The sequence below is a fragment of the Perca flavescens genome, chromosome 23 (genome assembly GCF_004354835.1).
Source record: "Perca flavescens isolate YP-PL-M2 chromosome 23, PFLA_1.0, whole genome shotgun sequence".
NCBI classification, from domain to species: Eukaryota; Metazoa; Chordata; class Actinopteri; order Perciformes; family Percidae; genus Perca; species Perca flavescens.
In genome coordinates this window covers 14,126,271-14,150,380 of record NC_041353.1, presented here as the reverse complement: position 1 = coordinate 14,150,380, position 24,110 = coordinate 14,126,271, and the positions used below count along the sequence as shown (strand labels likewise).

General features: G+C 40.4%; 1 protein-coding gene across 3 annotated transcripts in view; it reads left to right on the top strand.

The window, feature by feature from the left end:
• The window catches only part of grm8a (glutamate receptor, metabotropic 8a), a 267,252-nt gene that overhangs the window by 206,377 nt on the left and 36,765 nt on the right, over positions 1-24,110 (top strand). For all 3 annotated transcript variants that reach the window (XM_028570656.1, XM_028570655.1, XM_028570657.1), the window contains exons 7-10: positions 6,125-6,264; positions 8,419-8,565; positions 10,337-10,758; positions 11,889-12,255. In XM_028570656.1, coding sequence (XP_028426457.1) covers positions 6,125-6,264; positions 8,419-8,565; positions 10,337-10,758; positions 11,889-12,255 — 1,076 coding nt within the window. The remainder of the gene's footprint in view (positions 1-6,124; positions 6,265-8,418; positions 8,566-10,336; positions 10,759-11,888; positions 12,256-24,110) is intronic.

Genomic DNA, 24,110 nt, shown 5'->3' with positions numbered 1-24,110 from the left:
ATTCTCTTTTTGTGCTTTTACTGTGTTTGTGTCCATCGTTCTCTGACGCAGATGGGAGCCTGTTAGCAAAAACTCAGAACACACACACACACTGACACACGGACCAATGTTTTATTAATGCATGCTGCATTGTCGTCTTCACATCTCCCCGTCATGAACATTTAGTCTCTGATATGGAGACGTGTTATTCACCCAAAGTGAACCAGGCAAGGCTGAGGGCTTTATAACAGCCCTGCTACTACTTCTTCTCCAACTTCTCTCTCTCTCTCTCCCCCCTCCCTCTCCCCCCTCCCTCCCGCCCTCCCTCCCTTCTTTGGCCCCTGACCTTCCAGTTTTTGATCTTCAGTGGGGACTTTTAGAGCCTATGCTACTGGTTGTTATCACACATTCTGTAGTACTGTAGATCTCCTCCTCATTTTTTTTTTTTTTTTTGTCAAAATAAAGTTTGGAGTCTTCTCAGCTTGCTAGTGATGTGAAATTCGCACATATTCTCCCTTGTTCACCCTCATTTCCCCTCTCTTCCCTTGTTTTTAAGTCAATCCATGTCTCTGTGTCTATCTGTCAAATGGACGGGGTTTGATGCTTTCCTGCAGACCTGCTTACTCTCCCTTTTTTTCTTCCATCTTCCTCTGTCACTCATTTACCTCCATCTCTTTGGGTTTTCTCTCTTCTTTTGCCTCACTGTAGCTGTTAAGCTGGCTAAGAGTTGAGGCGTCTCTGCTGTCTTGCTCACTTTTATCCTTATATGTCTTTCTCTTGGGTTAGTACGATTTAGATGGGTGTGACTGACTGTGTGATTGAATATATCTGAACTCAGTGGCAAAGCAAATCAATTCTTCATCTACTTTCCTGTGGCAATATAACAGTCTCCCCTCTTATTTCACTCTTTAAGTTTGTCTCTGTCTGCCAGTCCATTTCAGATAGATTTAAATTCACTCATTGCATGAAATATTTCATTCAGTAGTAGATAGTTACAATATTGAAGCTAAGGGTGAGCTTCCCTTGCAAATCTAGAGGAAAGTTATGGGTTTCTTGTAATAGTCGGTTGTTGATCCCCAAAGGGAAAGCCTCCGACTCGGCAGGGAAGCTACGGAGCAGTGCTTTGGCTGGCAGGGAAACAGGATCTTGCTCGGGGACACTTCAGCAGAGCTTATGCCTGTGTCGCCACCGTGCCTTGCTGTTGCAGGGAGAACACCTGGGAGTTGAACTAAGTCTAGGAAGACATATGCACAGCCTAATCTGAGCACCTAACCTTCCCCAAATAAGAAACAAACTCAGAGATTTTAATGTTTTAATGTTACCCTAAATCAGAGGGAGTAAAACAATTCATTGTTTAACATGCATGAGCCCCCAGGCCTTTCCAACACTTTCTGTGTAATTTAGGAGCTTGTCAGCTTGCTTTAGGTTATGCAAAATGAATGCAAACGAGGTGAAGAAGAAATTAGCATCAAAAGAATTTACTACAAGAATTTACTTTGTCTTCACAGAACAGAGATTTTGAGGTACAACGGTGACAATATTATCACCCGTTACAGAACAGATATGTCTTTTGTTAAATGTATAATGAATACTGTATGGTATTAAAAAGGTACAGTCAATCAAAATGCACTTTTTAAAAGTATAGTTAGTTTGGTTGGCTTTTGGGAGAAAAGGTCGACAAGGTAAACCTTTCGACAATAAAAACCTTTCGACAATAAAAACCTATGTTAATAAAAGTTGACAAATACATCCATGAAGCACAGTTAGCAGTGATAAAGGAGACATTGGACACAGAGGAACATCATTTATTTTACAACGCCTGCCAAATGCCCCTTTAGTGATATGTAAATAACATCTAACAAAGTGGACATGGAGATAAACTAAGTGCTATGTTAGACAATGTGTAACTCTAGTGTGGTTGTGTTTAAGAAAGAAAATTTCAGTTTATGGCAGAAGCATTTTTCTGCAGTGCAGCATCTTGCTTTGAATGATAGGTATCACTACACGAGGAGGTGGAGGTGTGTTTCCAGGGTGACAGGTAAATCATTTATCTTTCAAGGTCATGGCAACTAAACATGTTATGTCACTCCTCCCACACCGATGACAGTAGTGCAGCCAGAGTACATTAACCCATTCACCGGTGTAATGATTGTGGGGTTTTTTCTCCCTCACTTTTCTTTCCTTTTACTCGCCCAGCAGACAAACAATTTCGCTGGGATTACTGTACATCTTCTTAACGTAAAACAATAAAAGAGTACATGGTTATTTTTTTGTTAGTTAATTTGAGATGCATTTTTAGTGACTCAGTACAATTCCCCATGCTCCTGTTAGATCGCTCTACAGGACAACAAGAGCCCTTTCCTAAAAATGTGTCCAATAAACAAAACCAAACCCAAATGGTAATTCATAGGACAGTAAGTCTGTCCATGCATCTCTTAAACTAAAATATTAATCAGAACTGATGAGGGGTTGTCAGCTACCTGTTTAACCAACATATTGGCTAGATGCTGCCAGCTCCTGCCATGCCTATTGTATGTGTGTTTTGCAGTAATTGCTGCTGCTTTTAAAAGTGTCCTGTCTTTATTCACCTTACTCAGAAATTGTGAACAAATGGTGCAAACACCATGAGATTGAATAGTCATTTTCTACTCAAGGTAACCACTGCTTTCAAACCAGTCTGCTTTTGTGCTGCATAATTAAGAGTACCTGACAGCAAGTCTCTGCTCCAAACAAATGTTTTAGTTTCTGCATCTCAAACTGACTCTAAAAAGACATGATTGGTGCAAAGGTAAATTAGAAGATGGGGATAACATCATCATGTGTGCCTATACACTGCAAACACACTAATGAAGTACAAGAGTAACAGTAGTGTGTGTTGCCAAGCAAGTGCACCAAACATATTTGCATTAAGCACTGGCTATGCTTTATTCAAATCAATGCAATTTGGATTATAAAAACCATAAATTGAGCCGCTCCTACTATGGTGCACAACAATAGGCCAAAATACCTCATTGTAGGGTGAAGGCCCGTTCACATTGTACGCGCAAACGGCAGCGCTGCGCTATGAAACCCATTATTGTCAATGGCTTGCGCGCGCAACAACTGGTTTGCCGCTGTGCTGAGCAAAGCGCAGCGCAAGCGGCATTTTGCGGCTGGCCGCTCTTGCGCGTGCCGCGGTCAAAGTTCAACATGGTTCAACTTTGACCGCGCAAGAGTGGCCACGGTGCGCTGTGACGTGCATTCAGGTGTCCGAAAAAAAACAGAAAAAAGTAAACACCGAATACACGTGGATCCACAAACGGAACATGGACGAGAGGTTGATTTTGGCCGTCAGCGATCTCCCAGAGCTGTACAACACAAGTTCGACCTGGGACGCAAAACTATGCTGTGGTGCATATTTCCACCATAATAGGCATGCCAGATGTGTAGCTTATTGTAGCTTCCTAATCATACATCCAATCATAATCATTCAGGTTGGTTTTAGCTATGTGAAAACAACATGGACATGATTGTCTCGACTGAAATACAATCATAACGGTTAAATTTTTTCTCAGATACTTTGGTGCATTTGTTAAATAATAATTTGCATTTGCACAACAGTGAGTGCATTTCTTAAAACAATTGGTGTAAACTGCACCGCATAGTGACTGACCTGCAAAAGCGTGTATTTTGATTGAAATCTTTTGTTGTCCGAAGCAAGTATTTATACCAATGACCCAATCAAACTGACAAGTCCTTACGCCATTGTTTGCACCAAGATAGTCAATCTGCTTTGTGTTGTTGTCAGGGCCGGCCCTAGACTTTTGGGGGCCCTAAGCAGGATTTGGTTTGGGGACTCTCCACATTGTAACATATTGCCACTGCACTTGGGACTAAACCAACTTGTGTATTGTAAATATTAGTTTAAGCACTTATAATGTACAAATACGCATTTAAAGACTAATGTGATATTAGCAGCAATATCTTTAAATAGACCGGCTATGTTTTGAGCTCTATTGTGGGACATTTCAACTGCGCTACCTTTGCTACCAGAGCAAGTTGGGATCAAGTCGGACAAGAATCTAACCAGCATGCATTGGGCGGCGATCGCCGGTGATCGATTCTGCGCAGATCTGGCTCATCTCGAACGAGCCTAATGACTTGATCCCGACTTGCTCTGACGTCATGCACACGTGGGCAACGATAATCTCACGAGACCAAGGCGGCCGCAGTTCTGAGACGCAGGTAGCGCAGTTGCTTTTCACCAACTGCAAGAGCCAGGCGGACGCAGGCGGACCCAGGGCATGCTGGGAAACGCCGGCCTCTCAGCTGATCGAACAGCTGATTGGTTCAGAATCGACTCAACATGATGACGTTTTATATAAACTTTTTTATTGATTTTTAATTGGAGGGATTTTAACTGCTATTTGTCTGATTTAAAGGCTTATTCTGTACAGAACACCTGTTGTGAGGCCGATAGTTACGATTAGAAGTCAGAGAGACTAAATCTGTTCAGGTTATGGATCATCTACAGTTTGTTGGTAATTAAAATCAGCAACAGATCGCATGTAGAGAATTTTGACAGCTACTCTGTCATAATAAAATCAACTGGAGACTGTGTAGGAGCTGATATATGGGTCTGATAACATTTTATTAAATCGGAATCGGACCACAGTGTTTGTGTCACTTCCTGTTCAGCCTGAAGGCTGCTGGAATCAGCTGGAAAACTGTCCGACTTGAGAGCGGACTTTTGTCACCGCCCCCCGCTGCTGCCGCCTGCTCTCGTCTACTTTACAGGCGAGGCGCAGTTCATCTTGAACGAGCCTATTTAGTTGGCATTGACATATATACAAGATAGTTGCAACCTAGCGGCGAGCGCAGCGCATGCCGCGTACAATGTAAACGAGGGAAAAGACTTGATTGGTCTGTATCCATGAGGTGTGTGTGTGTGTGTTTGTGTGTCAATTAACGTGGGAGGGGTAATGGATAATTGAAACAGAAATTGACTAGTGGAACAGTAATAATGAGAGATTGAGACCTCTACCTGTGTCTTTCTATCGAGTCAGTCTTCCTCCATTCATCTTTCTTACTCTCTCTCCAATAAACCTTATAGTCATTCTTGCTTATTCTACCTTTTACCCATTATATGTATCTCTCATCACTAATGATGACAATGAGAGAGCTTTTTTCTTTCTTTCCTCATCTTGCTGTGATTAGTTTTCTTTCTGTCCTATCTTCTCTACCCACCCTATTCTTCCTCCCTATCCCTTTTGTCGCCCTTTCAATTCAGCTTTTGTTTTTATCTCAAACATTTCCCTTTTTCTTTGATGTTTTCTGGGCTTTCTCTTTTCCACTGTCTGTCTGACACTCTACTTTGTCAGTCTCGGTTTTCATTCGCTTAGTCGATTTGCAATTTTTTATCTTTTTATCTCTTGCTTTACTTCAAACAGGGAAGTGTATTTATATTTCCTCAGCATCATCCCACCATATCAATGACTTATAGTACACAGGTGGAATTTCCCTAATGCAGTGCTTTTGCTGCATGCTCACTGTAATTGGATTTCTTTTATGCTATGCCAGATTCAGCAATCTGGTTTGATTGTATTGCTACATACAAAGCAGAAGGTGAGTAAGACAGAGAGGGGGAAGAATAAAAGGTTTGTGTTCAGCCTCATTGGTTGTGAGAAAACTATACCTTACAGGACACATAAACTTATCCATGCGTGTGCATAATCCCACCACACCACTCTACGACACCCAACCACACACAAGCAGGTACAATACAACACAGCCTAGAGAAAAGACTAAAGGTGACAGTTCTTTTGCTATCTCGGCTCCTTTACACACGGCCTGAGGAAATATTACATATTAAAGTATTGACCCCTTTGCTATTTGCACACTTTATTGTGTTGTAGATTCAATTTTAAATGGATTAAATGGCAATTTTGCCCATAAATCTACCCTTAATAACCAATAATGACAAAGTGAAAACAAATTTTTGTGAATTTATAAAAAATCAAAAACTGAAAGCTCTCAATGTGCAAAAAGTGAAGTGGTCTGAATACTTTCTGAAACCATTGTATATTTATATATGTTATTATATATGTATACTTTTGCTGTTATTTCTATATATATATATATCCAACCTCTACGGTTTTTGTTCCAGGAAGTGCCGGTACACCAGTGGTTTTCAATGAGAATGGAGACGCTCCGGGAAGATACGATATCTTCCAGTACCAGAGAACCAACAGGTCTACTGCAGAGTACAAAGTCATTGGCTCCTGGACCAATAAGCTGCACCTCAAAGTGAGATTTCGTACACACACACACACACACACACACACACACTATTGCGCATGCGTTTCTAGCTCACTGCATATTGAAAGTTTTCTAGCAGCTAACCTCTGTGTAATGAAGAAAATATGCCTTTACAGTAATACAAAATGTATTTTAATGTGAGTGGTTTATTGAAGCTTCTGAGGCATTATAGACCAAATGCCTTAGCAGAATGAAAGTTCAACATCTCCATAAGCAGCTGCAATGAATTCAAAATCCCCTGTCACTTGGCGGGATTGGTTTGAGTTATTGCTTTTGTTCAGACGCAAAAGTTTGCAGGAATCCAGCATTTTTCCACAAGTGGTGCTCATGCTTTCTTTTCAAAATGCTGCGTGTTGTGAAGGGACATACTCACACTGACACACCCACACAGAAATATATACAATCCATGAATGCTGGCACCAACATTAGAGCATACACCTGAGCATCATATACACCTACACAAAAACACATGATTCAACACATGCACGCATGCATGCACACAAACATCTTGAGCTCGCCAGTGTGCTTAGTGTTATAAATCCACCCAGGACTTCATTAGAAAGGCCAGATGACAGATGAGAAGACTAATAGGCACAAAGTGCTTTCTGCCTGATGGACGACCTGGTTGACTGAGAGAGAGAAAGTTGGCAGCAACACATAGTTAAGACACACATGATCGGGCACTTTGACAGTTGACAAATTAACAGATGTATTTGATTTGTTTATTAATCCAGTTGGGTTTGAAGGCACAGTGGCAGATGTCGAGATGGCAGCAGGTATAAGTTTTGATGATAAACACACCGTTTGAATGCATTTCAGCATAAAGAGAGGACAGCACTGTGCAAAAGACAAATCAAGCCAGTGAGTTTCATGGTTAATGTTTGGTTGGACATACAGTACTTGGACCAAGATAAGTTGGTGTTTATAAATAAAGCAGAATTTTGTTACAGCTATTATTGTGTTCAATGTTGTTTTGGGTGGTGCATTATTTATGGTTATTGTTGCAAAATAGGGTGTGTTTATGTAAAACCTCTCCGTTAAGGCTATGAATAAAGAATGAGTAAAAATACTGAAAAAACAGAATAAAAAAGTTTTAAACAATTTACACACACTCTCACAAAAGCAGTAATGTTCCATTTTACTAAGGACCCTCTGCAACAGAAGAACCTCAGGGACTGGGTATAATGACAAACACTCGCACACATAACAACAACTTAAAACGCACACATACCAGACATAGGGAAAGCTTAAGGGATTCACTATAACGCCAGCATGACACAAGCACAAACAAATAAAATGAACACATGGAAGAATGTGCACACATAACGAAAAATTAAAACACACACATACACACAAACACAGAAGGAAATACAGATGGCCTATTTGTGCCAGATCTGATTATGGTCTGATTGTGGGCTTCCAGACTAACTGGTGTTAGTTTTGTGCCCAGCAGCGCTCAGTAAAACGATCGGAGGATCTGCTTGTGCTAATTGCTCTACAAGTTGCCCTTAAGACACACTTTCTTCAGGTACAGAGAACACAGAGTGTTAAAGGACTTTTTAACACAAAGTAATGTCAGTTTCAGCAGATGGCTGCCAATCTTTATGTCACATAATATCCCACAAGAAGATGGGAAGTTTTGTTTTGCCACATGAACACAAATAATTTCATGAAAACAAGCAAAATCTACATTTGCCATATGGAACAGATCTCATAGTGTTTTTTTTAACTCTCCTCTCAGTAAAAAAAATAGAAGAGACTGTTCACATTTTGTTGAACTTGTCTGCGTCTGCAAAGTTGGCCATCTGGCTAACCCGCATGAACCGGGCTCAGGGTGCTGGTAGTGTAGAGCCAGATCGACGGGTGGAACATTCCTATTACCGGATAATGGACAATTTGTTGGACTTCAGTAGTTTGTTATGCTCTGTGGGGGAGGGTGGAGAGTTGGTAGTTCAGTTTTGATTAAGAAAGTACAATTTTAATATTTTGAAAGGTTTTGTTGTGTTTTTTTCCTTTTTCTTAAAGTTTTTCTTTTCTTGAATTGTTTTTGATTTTGTGATTGTGTTTCTTTGAAATGTTACAATAAAGAGAATTTGAAAACCTAAATCCTCTCCTCTCCTCTCCTCTCCTCTCCTCTCCTAGCTCGAGGCCATGCGTTGGAAGACAGGTGACCCATCTCTCCCACCCTCTGTATGCAGCATCCCATGCCGTGCGGGCGAAAGGAAGAAAGTGGTCAAAGGTGTGCCGTGTTGCTGGCACTGTGAGCGCTGTGAAGGATACCACTATCAGGTAGGTCTCTGGTGGACAGGTGACAGGCCACCAGTACTTGCTGTTGGCTCAGTTGGAAGTACACCATTCACCATCTGTCTGTTGATGTTGTTTCTGACTGTATTTGTGAAGCTTTTGCAGAAACTACAAAATGGAAAAAAAGGCTTCCCTTAAAAGCAAGGTGTACCACTGAAGTGTAGTTTGTAGCTCAATTGGTAAAGGAAATAATGTTGAAAGTACCATGGCACAGAATTTGAGCCACTGTGTTGACACACACATCATGAACGTGTGGTCTCATTGCACTCTACAGTAAGGCTTGGTATATCATTTCAAATGGGATCAAAGTGTATAAATCGCCATTTCCTTTTATTCAAGTTACCAGTTTTGTTATAATTTTGTTTTTTAATCCAGAGCTTTTTCTGGACCCTTTCCACCAAACTGTATACTGTTTGAGTAATTGCGTTACACGGTTCACAGGTTGCGGGCGGCAAAATCCACCTAAAATATAATTCACTTTTGTCACTCGATGGAGAATTTAGTGAATATTTACATAACGTGTACTGTGATAGTGTACATTCTGGTGATGCATTCTGGCAGTCGATCACAAAGTGGGTTTTTCATCAACGCGCTCCACTTTCTGTCCATCTTGTTTGTGTAAAGTCAGAGATTTCCCTGATTTGTTAATTACCTTGATTGTTGTGATTTAAATGCCGGGAAAGCCTCCAGAAGCTCTTAGCCTAACCAGACAACTTGGGTAAACTTTATATGTCAATTAAAATCTAGATTTTGACCAGACGTCTAACCTTAGATGAGCCTTCTACACCTGCTTAACAATTAAAGCCACAATCAGTCCCATTTGGTGGAAGGCTTTAAAGCTTGAATCTACTACTAGATTTGTTTGCAATAACAGCACTTTGAAATGATGAACATATTAGTCTTGCATGCATCTGCTTTCTGACAGCTGTTTTCTGGCTTACTCTTACTCTACAGTAGGTTTTTTTGTTTGAACTCATTTTGGGCAATCAAAAAAAGCTACTTGGATGGCCCATTTTGGATTTATATATGCGGAAGAACCCCATAGATGCTATTATAGCAAATGGAAGTGCATAATATGAGGTGAGGGAAAAGGGTCTGATCACACATTATAAAGATACACCCCCCCAATGTTAATTATATCACGGTTGGGGACAATTTGGCAGCCCATAATCCTTCATATTAAGTTAGAAAAAGCCATGAGCGAGCAAGAATATGTGCAAATAATTCCCTCGTTTAGGAAGCAATAAATGAAAAAGAAAATATCAACCACAACAGCAATGCTTGTACGAACGAGCGATCAATACTAATTTAGCAGATTCATGCACTTGCTGTAAAATCAATAATCTGTTGACACATTTATGGTAGATTTGGGATTTTAATAGAATGGGGGGGGAAAAAACATAGCATGACAAAAAACAAGGAAGTGCACTGTAGTGCAAGTGTACAAAAATGTGTAGAATATGTGCTTTTCCCCCTCATTAATGAGTCAGTTTACAGAGGTAGATGACACACAATAGCTCAGCCCCAACTTCTTGGTAAACTAATCAGCTGTTGAGATGTTTTTGCATGAAAGCCTTGGGGATTTACAGTGTATTTGCCTTAAATGTGGAAGCTATATACATATTTGCCTTATTTATGTGAAGAGTTTGGGAAGCATTGGGGATTTGCGGTTTATATACACATCTGTGGAAGCTGTATACAGATTTACTGCATACACAAATATTTGATGTACAATATCAAAACTGTCTCTCCTCAGGCATCAGAGTTCACTTGTGAGCTGTGTCCTTATGAGATGCGACCTGATGTCAACCGCACTGGCTGTGTTCCCATCCCGATCATCAAGCTGGAGTGGCACTCCCCCTGGGCCATCGTCCCTGTCTTCATCTCCATGCTGGGGATCATCGCCACCTCTTTTGTCATCGTCACTTTTGTCCGGCACAATGACACGCCCATCGTGCGAGCGTCGGGACGGGAGATGAGCTACGTGCTGCTAACGGGGATCTTCCTCTGCTACGCCATCACGTTCCTGATGATCGCGACGCCCGATGTGGGAGTGTGTTCATTCAGGAGGATTTTCTTGGGCTTAGGGATGTGTTTTAGCTATGCCGCGCTGCTCACCAAGACCAACAGGATACACCGCATCTTTGAACAAGGGAAGAAGTCTGTAACAGCACCCAGGTGAACACTACACCTGTCTGTCATTATACACACTGTCTTGTTGCCCTCTGGGTGTTCAGTACATGCATATTTGGACGGGTGTAGTAGCACTGAAGGGTGCCGTAAGTGTGTTTTTTTGTGTACTCGGGTGCGCCTATTCATATGAAGACCTAACCTCCACTTCTTCCTTACTAAGCTGCTTGCAGTCATTATTCATCATTTACTTCTCATCCATTATTTATGAGAGTCATGAACTCACACTCACCTATTGTACTGTTTGCACTCTGTTTGAGTGACTCTGGGAGCGAGCATCAACTAAGTGGCTAAAATGTTAATGGCATATTTAATAGTGCTCAGGTTCATGTCCCTGCTACACTGTCTTAACTTCGGCACCGTCCATCTGTGAGAGTCAGTGGTATTGAACTGCCATTATACTGCCATACTGTCATTTATTATGATAATTAGGATTTTTTTTTTCCAAGACTGAACAAACTATTTAGTTGTATTTTAGATGTGTGAGTTCATGTTATGTGTAAAGGAAAACAATCAATTAAAGGTAAATACATTGAAAAACAACAACAAGAAAGGGCACCGTGAGGCAGGATTTTGAAGTTCTTTTGACGTTCCAGTATGTGTTTTTTTTTTTTTTTTTTTGGTATTATTTGCCCCCTTTGTCTCTCTGGCATCCTAGATGATCATCCCTCCTCCCCTATGTGGTGCAATGTGTTGGGCTTCTCCTCACTGCCCATGTTTTTTCCATTATTTCCCAAAATCTCAAAATTACCTTTTCCTTGATCTCCCTTCGATTCTTAGTGTGAGTTTTGTGGGCGTGTGTATGGCTGCATGTATAGGAATATAATATATTGCTTCTTATATAAACTTATATCAACCTTTTAGATGTTATGAAAAACAGCCTTGTTTCATGTTGATGGTCAAGGAATTTAAATGTATTTGTAAAATATTTTATTGGCCAAAGACTTCAAAAAGAATTCTTAAAAAAAATTACATAAAGGTACATTTTTAAAGCCCACATATTCTCATCACTACAAACTTTCTAGCATGGGTTACCCCACTCGTTATTAAACTAAACTCTGGCAGCGTTGTTCCCTTGCTGCACCGCCTCCTCATATCAGTAATCCTCTCCTTCCCAGGTTCATCTCTCCCGCCTCCCAGCTCGTCATCACCTTCTCACTCATCTCAGTTCAGCTGCTGGGCGTCTTCGTCTGGTTCGCGGTGGACCCGCCACACACGGTTGTGGACTACGGCGAGCAGCGGACCCAGGACCCCATGTCGGCGCGCGGCGTCCTCAAGTGTGACATCTCGGACCTGTCCCTCATCTGCTCCCTGGGTTACTCCATCCTGCTGATGGTGACATGCACAGTTTACGCCATTAAGACGCGAGGCGTGCCCGAAACCTTCAACGAGGCCAAGCCCATCGGATTTACCATGTACACCACCTGCATCATCTGGCTGGCGTTCATACCCATCTTCTTTGGAACGTCACAGTCCGCAGAGAGGGTAAGTGTGTATGTTTTTAATTGTTTTTTTCTGTCAGTGCTACTATATACCTACAATCCTATCATCTGCATACTTTAACTGGTGTTTTTCTTTTAACATTTTCTTTATGAACTACAGTCTACAGAGAGTGTGAGTATATTGCAGATGATTGTACTTCATTCCCATCATTTTTAGTCTGCAAAGAGGATGAAACCATGGTGTGTGTCTGCTAGTCGGTGCGTTTATCTGTTGGATTACCCTGTATATGACCTCTTTGGGATTTAAAGCAATTTTTTTTGAGACACCACAGAGACAGGAAAGATGACGCCAGGGTGAATTTGTGCATGGGTTGACTTTATAGAAAAGGTTGCGATGGATTAAGATGATTTTTGTGTGATTCTAATGCATATTTGTGTGAAATGTCCTTTATAAGATGACAATTCAATGACAGGTGGGTTGTGATAGTGGGGCTTATGGGCTTTCTGTGAGCATGACGAAACCCTCCTGAGCCCATTTTGCAGTATTATTTAGACTTTTTTTGAGTGATAAATTTGCATGTATTGCCATAGCAAAACATCTGCCTTCTCTCTTCCCCTGACAAACCTTTTGGAGATCCAAAATGGCATCTCTTGGCACTGAGAGATGTTTTTCAATTGTAGCTATATACTAATGGCTTAGAGTCCAAAATCTCCTGACAATCCTTCATGAGTACAAGAGGATTTTCTGTCTGGCTGATTGACTAGATCCATGCCATGGTCCAGGCTTTTAGAGAGTTGTACTGTCAAGCTTATTCCTCCTACTTTTAGTGAATTATTGATGGCTATGTGATGTGAGTGAGATGTAACTATCACACATTGAAGGTTGTGTGTGTGGGCAGCCTTTACAGGGTTCAGGCTTCATGTAATGAACGATGGTTTCATTATGGATGCACAGTGCATTATCTGCTGTATATTGTGTTTTATTGGATATTTGAAGTCATCCTATGCCCACTTACACAGACGACAAATAGAGAGACAAACATACTTGTATTCCTTGGGGCAGTGGTTCCCAACCTGCAGGGCTGGGACCCCCCATGATGTCCCAAGATAAATCTTAGGGGTCCACAAAGTAGTAAGAAAGAAGTATTTTCCCCTGTTGAAGTGCTTGATGTTTTCACCTCCACGGACCTCCTTCAAATGAAACGATATTAGAAGGACAAATCACGTTTTGGTTTAACAGCTCATTGTTCACACTATGGCCATAACCTGTGATGAGGGTCGGATTGTAAGCAAAAAAAAAAGGTTGGGAGCCAATGCCTTAGGGAAACAATCAGGTATGTGAATGATTGATTGTGTGAAAGCCTATAACCATACATACACTCAAACAGCTTATCTGATTCATAACATTACAGTATACACACAGTAAACCATTGTGTTTACTTGCATGCTGTTTATTGATTCCATTTTTTGATAGTGTGACTATTCTAGATGTAACAATAAAACCCTTCATACACTCATTGAGATTCAAGGCAGGTCATTGATTGCGGATGCCACAGGGTATACATCAAAGTGAACACTGTAAATGCACACATACTGTATAGTGGATAGATAAGCAGTAAACAAACACAAAGGTATGGCGGCGAACACATAAATGGCACGGTTTCATTCACAGTTTTTAAGTGTAACATAATGTGCACATAAACACACACATACACTGTAGAGATACAAATGTCACCACAAACCTCAAGCTTTTTAGGAAGGAAATCAATCAAGTCAATGTACAATTCCAAAGCAAAGTGTGTCCTTGAAGGAGTCCATCTACACACTCTCAAATGTCAGTCCAGTTGTATCATCCTACATAAATGCTGACTACCTTTATGTCCGCTGAAGTTTCAAGGTCTTCCCCAATAAAGAGAAGACTCTCATAGTCTCTCCCTATTTTGTTGTGTCAGTCAGGCAATTTTCATTTCCCCATTTCCTTGCGTCTCAGCCCATTTTGCTTTCAAGGCGGTTGCCGCCTCTGTCGCAAAAAGCTGACATCAAAGTGATCCAGTTTAATCACACATCAGGGAAATCATACTCTTGCTGGTTGTTTCATACTGTCTTTTCTTTGCTCACTCTCATTTATTTCCCCACAAGATGCCAGGGAGTTTTGGAGTAATTGATGCAGGAAGTTTTAAATGACTCAGTAAAGTATATTTAAATTTTTTTTACTTCATCACATTTACGCAAATATGATCCGGGGGGTTTAATTACAATTATAACCCAATAAAGACAACGTTACTGATTCACTTTCCCCAGACAGGTTTAATCCAGTCATGGGTTTCAAACAGGTGACTGTATGACAGCTGGAAGCTTCTCTATCTTTAAGTTGTATGTCGTGTGAGTCGATGTAAGTGTGTTTGGAACCATTTGTAGGTGCTGATGTCCTTTAGGGTGTGTTCATGCATATACAAACTATATGCATACTATGCATATAGTTTGTATGGCTTTATAAGGGGAATTTATTGACATGTGCACAATATCAATGTGGAATGAGAAAAGTCTTTGGGGATTAGACCCCATCATGACATCATTAAATTCCCATCGTGACTCATATTTTAAAAGGGGTGGAGAACCCGTGCGTATGTAGGATGCATGTTTGTGTGTATTAGGGGATGGATACCCGGCCGGGTTTGGACAGATATTTAGAAATGATGTTCAGGTTCGGGTCAGAATGCCTTCCTACAGTTGCTTAATAAAAGCGGGCTTTCCACACAAACGTATGTACATGTGTCATTAGTATGAGGAAAAAAAAAACAGATTGGACATAAATGTCTAAATGCCTGTCGGACGCGGGCCGGCTTCAGTTACTGCTCTGTCGGACGCAGGCCGGGCTCGGACAGAAGAATGTGGCCCATCCGCACTCTAGTGTGTATGTTATTGGACGTTTTGAAACCGGTGTCTGTGCCGTGTTTATTCGGCTAATTAGAAGACTGTGTATGTTGTTTCTAATTAGAATATTCTCTGGAGTGTGTGGCAGCTGGCTGGCTAACAGAGAGAGCAAAAGAGAGGGAGGAGAGAGACGAGTCAAAGGAATAAACAGGTGATGATGTGATTCGCTGATGGGGCTTTAATGAGGAGAGCTCTACCAAGGGCATAGATTTGGTTTCTGAATGGGCATAGGGGGATGGAGGTTCTAGGTTAGATGACAACATGACTCGCATTATGGTTAACTTTGTCATCAAATGGCCATCATGCTCTGCCTAATCATTCTTCAGTATTGTCAGTATTTGTATACGATCAATAGCCCACTATACTGCAACACACTTACTGATGATCACTCTGAGATACTTTGCATGATAAATATACAGCTACTTAAGATGCTCATGCTAGCTTTTGATTTGTAGTTGGCATTGGGGCTTGTGAGAAGGCTCCTGTTGAAACAGTGACTTGCATAGTGGCTATGTGACGACATTTTAAATGCCAATTGTATGAGGGCTTGGACCCTCTGTGCCATTCGATCCACCAGGTGTGCTTCAGCACTTGTCGATAGGGTAACTTTGGTATAATGCATCTCTGTGGGAGTGGTTTAAACTTTGCCTTGCCTTTTATTAGCCTTTTTCCAGAAATTGCAACCCTATCCCACAGTCATTCACAATGTCAAGAACAGCCTGCACGGTGTAAGCAGCAGGTTAGCAGAGCAGCAGTAGCTTTCGGCCCTCAGTCAGTATCTACACAAGATGTGTTCAGGTACAGTGTTGTTTAGGTAATCAACATTTGGCAACGTGCGTAAAATGGAAGAAAATAGACTTGAAGCATAAAAATACACTTCGGATTGCAGACGAAGCCGCCTGTGTAAACAGCTGGATTTACTAAAACGGAAGCATATCTGTTCTATCAGACGAATCCATCGTCTCCTTGTAAATGAGCTTTTACCCTTTCCCAGTCAGCGTTCACAGCAGATGTCTGTTTCTGGTGTTCATTCAGTGTTTTATCCAAGGCCATTTTCTTAGATTTGTGGCATGTGATGTCATACCCAACTCCAGTTTTCATGTGATGTCATACCCAACTCCAGTTTTCCTCTCAGCAGAGATCTGATCCCCCTTGTTTTTTTTTTTTTTTTTGTGAAAACCTGCATTGACTGGAAGAAGAGCTGGATCTTTCTGTGTGGTAAAGTGAGATCAGCACAGTAGTCAGGAAGCCTATAGAGCCGGTTAGAAGGTACAGTCTGTGCTCATACAACAAGGGTTATAAATGCATAACCTTCCACCTAAAGCAATCCAACATTCCTTCCTAGCTTTTGGGTTGAATAAAAACCATGGAGAGCTAGCCTTCTTGGTATACTCTCTTGGTATGTGTATATTTAGAATTACTTTATGTTCATCATTTGCTGACAAATGCAGAATGAGATTCTGCCCCATGATCTTCTTCTGTCCTCACCACTCACTGCCACTTGATTCTCTTTCCCTCTCATGTACTTGTGTACAGTCCCTACCACAACCTCTTCTCATATGCTCCTTGTGTTTCTGCTTTCTCCCTGTCTTAACACCCGTCCTCTCATTCCTCCCCTCACGTCCTGTCCCTCACACTCCTCTGCATACGCAACACGGCTCTGATTCACAGCGGGCGGAGGAAGAGGGGAGGAGAAACACAAAGAGAGGGAGAGATGAGAATTGAAAGGGAAAGTTTCAGCGAGAGACAGAGAGATGCAGGGAGACAGTGAGACACGGAATGAGAATGTGAGAGATAAAACCAGAAAGAGGGAGAGAGGGATTCTTAACCATCACCAACAAGGGAAGTATTGTTTTGAAATAGGTCATGCTACCATGCAGAGGCTGCTTGCTCCAAACAGCTTCTGCTGCACCCTGCAGAAATAGGAAAGGGGTGTGTGTGTGTGTGTGTGTGTGTGTGTGTGTGTGTCTCTGCGTGTGCGCACGTGTGTGTGTGTGCGCTTCCCTCTGCCTCTCTGCTTGTTGTAAAGCCCTAACCACAGGGTACATCCTCTCTTCAGCGATCTCTCTCTGTGTCTGCATCATCATTCCTTTGCCTGACACAATAGACAGCAGACCATCTTTCTTGTTTCTTCTTTCTTGTCTTTTTTCTATACTTCTCTTTCTTTCTCCCTGTGAGCCACCTCTCCTGTTCTCCAAATGTCTTAAATATGGTCAGCTTGTTATCTGCTGCTTACAACAGAGGGAAGAATCAACCACCCTGCTGCTACACTGGGTTTTATGCGTGTGTGCGAGTGTGTGTCTGTGTTTTTCCACAGCATGTGTGTTTATGGTATTATGTCATTATGTGTGCACCAGTTGCTTGCACAGATGCATATATTTTTTGTTTGCTAGTTATGCTTGTATACCCTTGAAGGAGCTGCTAAGAGATGATAGATCATGCACCTTTTAAAGTCTTGATTTGCAAATACAAGACTAGTCGTTCTTGTCCATCCAAAAGAAAATCTCTGCTTAAAATTTGACATTTTTATGGAAATCTGTTTTTCTAGACATCGACATGATCACCTTGTTCTACATTAGTAAGTATAGAGTGAAACAAAGAGGTATGCAGTACAGCCTAAACCCAGCTTGGGAACAGACTGAATTCTGCAGTTTCATAATGGAAGGACAGAGCCGCATGTTCTGAACAGTATGAATCTGCAGGTTCAGTCACTGAAGCTGCTATTCATACAGACCTATGCACTTTGTGTCTCTCAAGGCCTCCCATTCACATTATCTGTCTGACACATTCACCATCTCTCTCTTACACACACACACACACACACACACACACACACACACACACACACACACACACTGCTGTCTAACCTAGACCAAAGCAAGACCCAAGAGTCTTAACCTCAAAATAGCCCCTTTTAAGAAGTGAAAAATGGCAAATAGCCTCACTTTGAGTAACGTTTCTCATTTTTTTTTCTCTCCCTGTGATTGCGTTTGGTCCTCAGGTGTATATAAAGAACACAGACAATCTGCGGCACCTGCCACACACATCCACTGCTGCCCCTCGCAGCACACACACATATACACACAGTGTCGCGGCTCACCGTCCTCAGACAGATTTATGGCCGTGACTGTGGTCTCGGTGGAGAACCAGTGACCGCCCAGATCCTCAGCGGGAGTAACCGCCGGCAATTAATCTAGAGCAATCTGAGGAGGTTGAAAGAGAAAGAGGATGAGAGAGACAGGGAGGCCATATAAAAGCAGGACGATGAGAGAGAGAGGGGGCTGAAAGGGTGGCAACAAAAATAAAAATAGGGATGGAGGATGAAGATAGGAAAAGGGAGTTGGAGGAAAAGGAAAGGAGTCAGCAAGAGTAAACTTTCAAGGCAAAACTGCAGCAAAGGAGGAATGAATCAGAGAGTGTGGGAGTCCAAAGTGAGCAGACAGGGAGAGTCAAGTGAGGGTGGGATTTACACAACCATCCAATGCTAATACAGAGGACGAGAGACATGCTAATATTAGAGAGAGAGAGAGAGTTAAATGTAGATCAAAGATGAAGAGTAAAATTGAGAACGGAGGGTGAGAGGAAAGAGGAAGAAAGCATTATGAAGATGAAAAAGGAAATCGGAGAAATGTCTAAATCGTTTAAGAATCGGACAGATGGCCAAAGCTCGGGTCATAACCGACTCTCTCTCTCTCTCTCTCTCTCTCTCTCTCTCTCTCTCTGTCACACACACATACAGTACACACACAGCTGTCCCAAACATGATGCTACAGGTGCCTTGGGAAGATCTCATTGCAGGGTTTATTGTAAGACTCATTTTTTTCCCATGTGTACTTTGACTGGCCAGTTGGATGATTCAGCTGCAGATTGTATCAGTGTCTAGAAAATATATAAACCTAGATAGTTAAACACAACATTCACTTAAACATTGTTTGCATTCACTATGATACAGTACAGTATGACTGACACTGTGTTTTCTCTGTGTTTTCATATCTACTATCTTTAATAATATGCAAAATACTGTAGACAAAAAAGGTAATTGGTTAAATAGCTATAAACGTTATAAATGCTGCCAGCTAGTTGAATAACTCCTGAACTTTCCCAAAAGTTAGAGAAGAGAATGGAATTCCCAATAAACATGTGAAGTACAAAGTTAAACAAACCTTTATTCAATATTTAAATTACTTGAGCAGTGTCTGCTATATTAGTTAAATGTTAACAGTCAATAGACTATAGTCTGCACAGACAGTCAGTAAGGATTTATGCATCCTAAAGAGGCAAATTGCCCTGAATTTGACCTATCAGGTTGTGTGTTTTCTCCTAGGCAGAGCACGCTCCCAAAGCAGGAAAGATGTGATGATTTGTAAAATGTACTATCATTCTTTCAATTTAACCATTTAGTGGGGTATTTTATGGGAATTAGACACAGTTGCAAGCTGTTGAAAATAATGTTGTGATTGGTTAAATTTATGTTAGAGTAATCATTGTGATCACAAGATTGATGGAGGTACTATACAAAGCCTCTCATCACATTTAGAAGTGCACAGCTTTGAGTGCAACATCATCCACAGACAGTATTATTGAAACCAGTGTGAACATTTAAATAGAAACATAGAGTATGCATGGGATGCTTGAGGGAAAAGTGGACCATAAATTAGAGCAGTCGGTTGCTTCTTTCATCATGTGAGTACTAGTACTGAGCCACAAGGCTTATTAATAAGACATAATAGAAGGAACTGTATGAGCTGTGCAACTAAGTCCCACATCTGAAATGCAGATTACACAATTTCCAAGTATACAATTCCTGCATCATTAATTGTATTGTGTGATTTATTATTTATTTATATTTAGCTTGTGGTAACAATTGATTATACTATCTTTGGTTATGGTTAGGCAGCAAATTTGGTTAAAATTAAATAAGAAAAGGTTGAACTGAAAATGCAAACTTTCTCGGGATGAGTTGAAATAAAAATTTAAAAAACGTATTGAGCTTTATTTTTGTAGGCAAGGTAAAATACCAGGAAACTTTTAGATCTTCTACAGTAGCCACACACGGGGTGGGATCAGCAGAACATGGACAGAGAGCAGTCTCTTCTGACGTTCTCAACGTTTCTTTCCTCTGCTGGATTTAGACGTCATGTCGTCTTTATCCTGACAGAATTTACCAATCCTTGGGGTCATTATCTGGAGCAGGCGGTGTGTGTGAAGTTTTGAAGGAATGGATTCTGCAATGTTTTGCAGGGTTCTGGTGGGATTTGGTCGTTTGGCTGAAAATGGGGGAGAGACAGACAGCAAGTGTCAGATCCTGACATCAAACAGTGAGATGTTGAAGGATGTGGGGTCACCCAAGGGGGACCTCTCACAGAGACGCTGGCAGACACACACACACACACACACACACACACACACACACACACACACACACACACACACACACAATGTATGCATACACACACGTTCACAAATACATAATTTTAAGTACACTTACATGCATGCACACATACCCTCAGAAACTATCCTCAAGGGAGCAACAGAGATAGGCCAAGAACAGTATAAATTCAAAGTTGTGCAAATTCCCAAAGCAAGTCATCTCCATCAACCTTACATCTCTGTAACAACACTAAAATAGCAAACATCACATATGCTGCTGTTTATTCTGCATATTTTTCACATTCACCACAGCTGTCATTTCTTCATTCCAGCATATGTCAAACTGTAAAGAGACACCCTGCATGACAAAAAATAATATGAAGATAATAAAAGGCTTCACCACGGATACTGTATGGAGCTAAATCAGGGCCAAATGTTTTGTTCATTTGAAAAAAATATATATAGTTGAAAAAATAAAGCTTGAAATTGAAAATTTAAGTTTTGGTCAAAACTTGGAAAAAATAAAACCATGTATTCAAACTTAAAATAAGTGTACCAATTTTTCTTTCAGTCTGAATAAAATATAGATTAAATTCTGGAATTATTTTGAATAAATTATAAATTTTCATTTTTCACTTTAATATTTGTTTTCAGTTCCACATTTCATGTTTTCAGATTCAAAACTTATTTTTTTATGCCTTCAAATCTTTTTTTTTTCGGTTTCAAATCTTTTTTTTTTTTTTTCGTTTTCAGATCTGTTTTTCACTTTCAGATAATTTTTTTTCGGTTTCAGACTTTTGGCCGTGATTTTGCGTGGGGGCGTGGCTTCAACTCAGAGGGCGTGGTATTATGAGTGACAGCCTAACAACGAAGGCAGAAGACTCCTCTGTCATGTTGACTTCAGGAAATGGTGTTACTGTGAGAACTATGACTGAATGCTTTCTATCCACTATATACATGTGATGTTTACTTAATAAACTGATGCAAGTGACAAAGTTCCATTTAAAAAATTGTATTGGACAACACATGGTACCAATTACACTATAAGAGCAATAAACTGATTGTGCAGTTCGGCAGGAACAATGACTTCTCCCACTTCCATGTATGACATTGAATGTAGCACCACAGTATTCACTCGGCAGTCAGCATAGCGTCCGCTCCGCCAAGGCAACCTGCTGGCGCAGCCCACAGGTAAGACATGTGAAAGATATTAGCCTTTTTGAATAGATACTTTGGGACATTATCCCGCAGTGGCATTTTTTTTTTGTCATTAACACATAAAGGGAAAATAGGTGAACAGCTGGAAATGAAGCATCGCTAGCACAAAAGTTAGCATTAACTAACGTTAGCTTCACACTAGCTGGTGTTTTTACACCAATTTTAGTGTCCAGCTCAAGTTTTTTGACTTTAACGTGTAGTGGTCTTTGTTAACCTCTGTTTGTCAGAATGACCATAACTCGACAGTGGCTGCCTGCAGCCGTACAGCCTTATAAATGTAAAACATTATAGATAACTAACATTGCTAGTGTTACCTTTTCATGGTTAGTTTAAACAACATAACTTGTCCTGGTCCGCTTTGTTAATCAATCAATCAATCAAAGCTTTTATTACGGACACACACCGTCCAGAAAACAGACAGTAAGACATACAAATACAAAAAGACAAGTTAGTGTATTCTGATACTTAAGTTAGGCTGTGGTAGAAGCCTTCAAAGTTTGCCCACTTGGCATATTTTGTAAGGCATAACTGTCATGCTGTTACATGTAACGTTATAGTGTAAAACGTAATTTATCAGGCCAGAGCATTAATGTAAAGTCATATTTGTCTACTCTATAAAAGGAGACCTTCTTCACTGCAGCCAGTGTCAAGTTATGGTCATTCTGACAAACCGAGGTTAACAAAGACCAATACATGTTAAAGTAAAAAAAACTTGAGCTGGACACTGAAATTAGTGTAAAAACACCAGCTAGTGTGAAGCTAACGTTAGTTAATGCTAACTTTAGTGCTAGCGATGCTTGATTGCCAGCTTTGTCCAGCTGTCCACCTATTTTCCTTTTATGTGTTAATTACAAAAAAAATGCCACTGAGGGGATAACGTCGCAAAGTATCTATTCAAAAATGCTAATATCTTTCACATGTCCTACCTGTGGGCTGGTGCCAGTGAATACTGTGGTGCTATAAGTCATACATGGAAGTGGGAGAAGTCATTGTTCCTGCTGAACTGCACAATCTGGCACAGTTTATTGCTCTTATAATGTAATTGGTACCATTTGTTGTCCAAAACATTTTTTTAAATGGAACTTTGTCATTGGCATCAGTTTAAGTAAAAATCACATGTATATAGTGGATAGAAAGCATTCAGTCATAGTTCTCACAGTAACACCATTTCCTGAAGTCAACATGAAAGAGGAGTCTTCTGCCTTCTTTGATAGGCTGTCACTCATAATGCCACGCCCCTCTGAGTTGAAGCCACGCCCCCCACGCCAAATCAGGGCCAAAAGTCTCAAACCGAAAAAAAAAATATCTGAAAGTGAAAACAGATCTGAAACCGAAAAAAAAAAAAGATTTGAAGCCGTAAAAAAAAAAAGATTTGAAGCCGTAAAAAAAATAACTTTTGAATCTGAAAACATGAAATGTGGAACTGAAAACAAATATAAAAGTGAAAAATGAAAATTTATAATTTATTCAAAATAATTCCAGAATTGAATCTATATTTTATTCAAACTGAAAGAAAAATTGGTACACTTATTTTTAGTTCAAATACATGGTTTTATTTTTTCCAAGTTTTGACCAAAACTTAAATTTTCAATTTCAAGCTTTATTTTTTCAACTATATATATTTTTTTCGAATGAACAAAACATTTGGCCCCGATTTAGCTCCATAATACTGCGGCTGATTAAATAGTTTTGTTGGCAGTCTTTTTGGTGCCATTTAACTTTTGAAGATATTTTTTTTATATTCTAATCCATCTATTTAACAGAACAAACTATAAAGTATGTGAAGCAAACCGACAAGAATTTAAAGAAATCATACAATAAACAACAAAATCTGGCAATGGTGAGGAAATACTTGGCTTGGGGATTTTGAAGCTCTGTCAGACTCAAGTGTCAGCCATTATTTGGGTGAATCAGGAATAAAAAGTCTGGTCAACAAAGTGTTATTCCAGTTCGTGCTTCCAAATGAATTATTTTCATGTTGATGAAGTATTTGACTGTTGTCCCTCATTAAGTGTTGTGCACCATTTAAGCCACTGGATAAAAGAGCATGCTATTAGTAGTTTGTATGTGATAACTTTTGTTTCATTCTCATGTGTATTGAGAGTGTAAACAGTACGTGTGTGTGTGTGTACGAACACTATGATTTGAATTTCTGATGGATGGGCATCAGTAGCTTTTGCTGTAGCTGTGGATGTAAATCCACAAGCATCTCATGAAACCTTAAAAGACATAGTTGCTGCAGATTAACTATTAACATTGCATGGTTCAATTATCACTACTACATATTTTTTTCTTCACAATTAGCAGTAATTAGCCTGGGCTACACAAATACACTATTTCTTTGAAAAGTAATCTCTGCATCATCAGGAAACTATC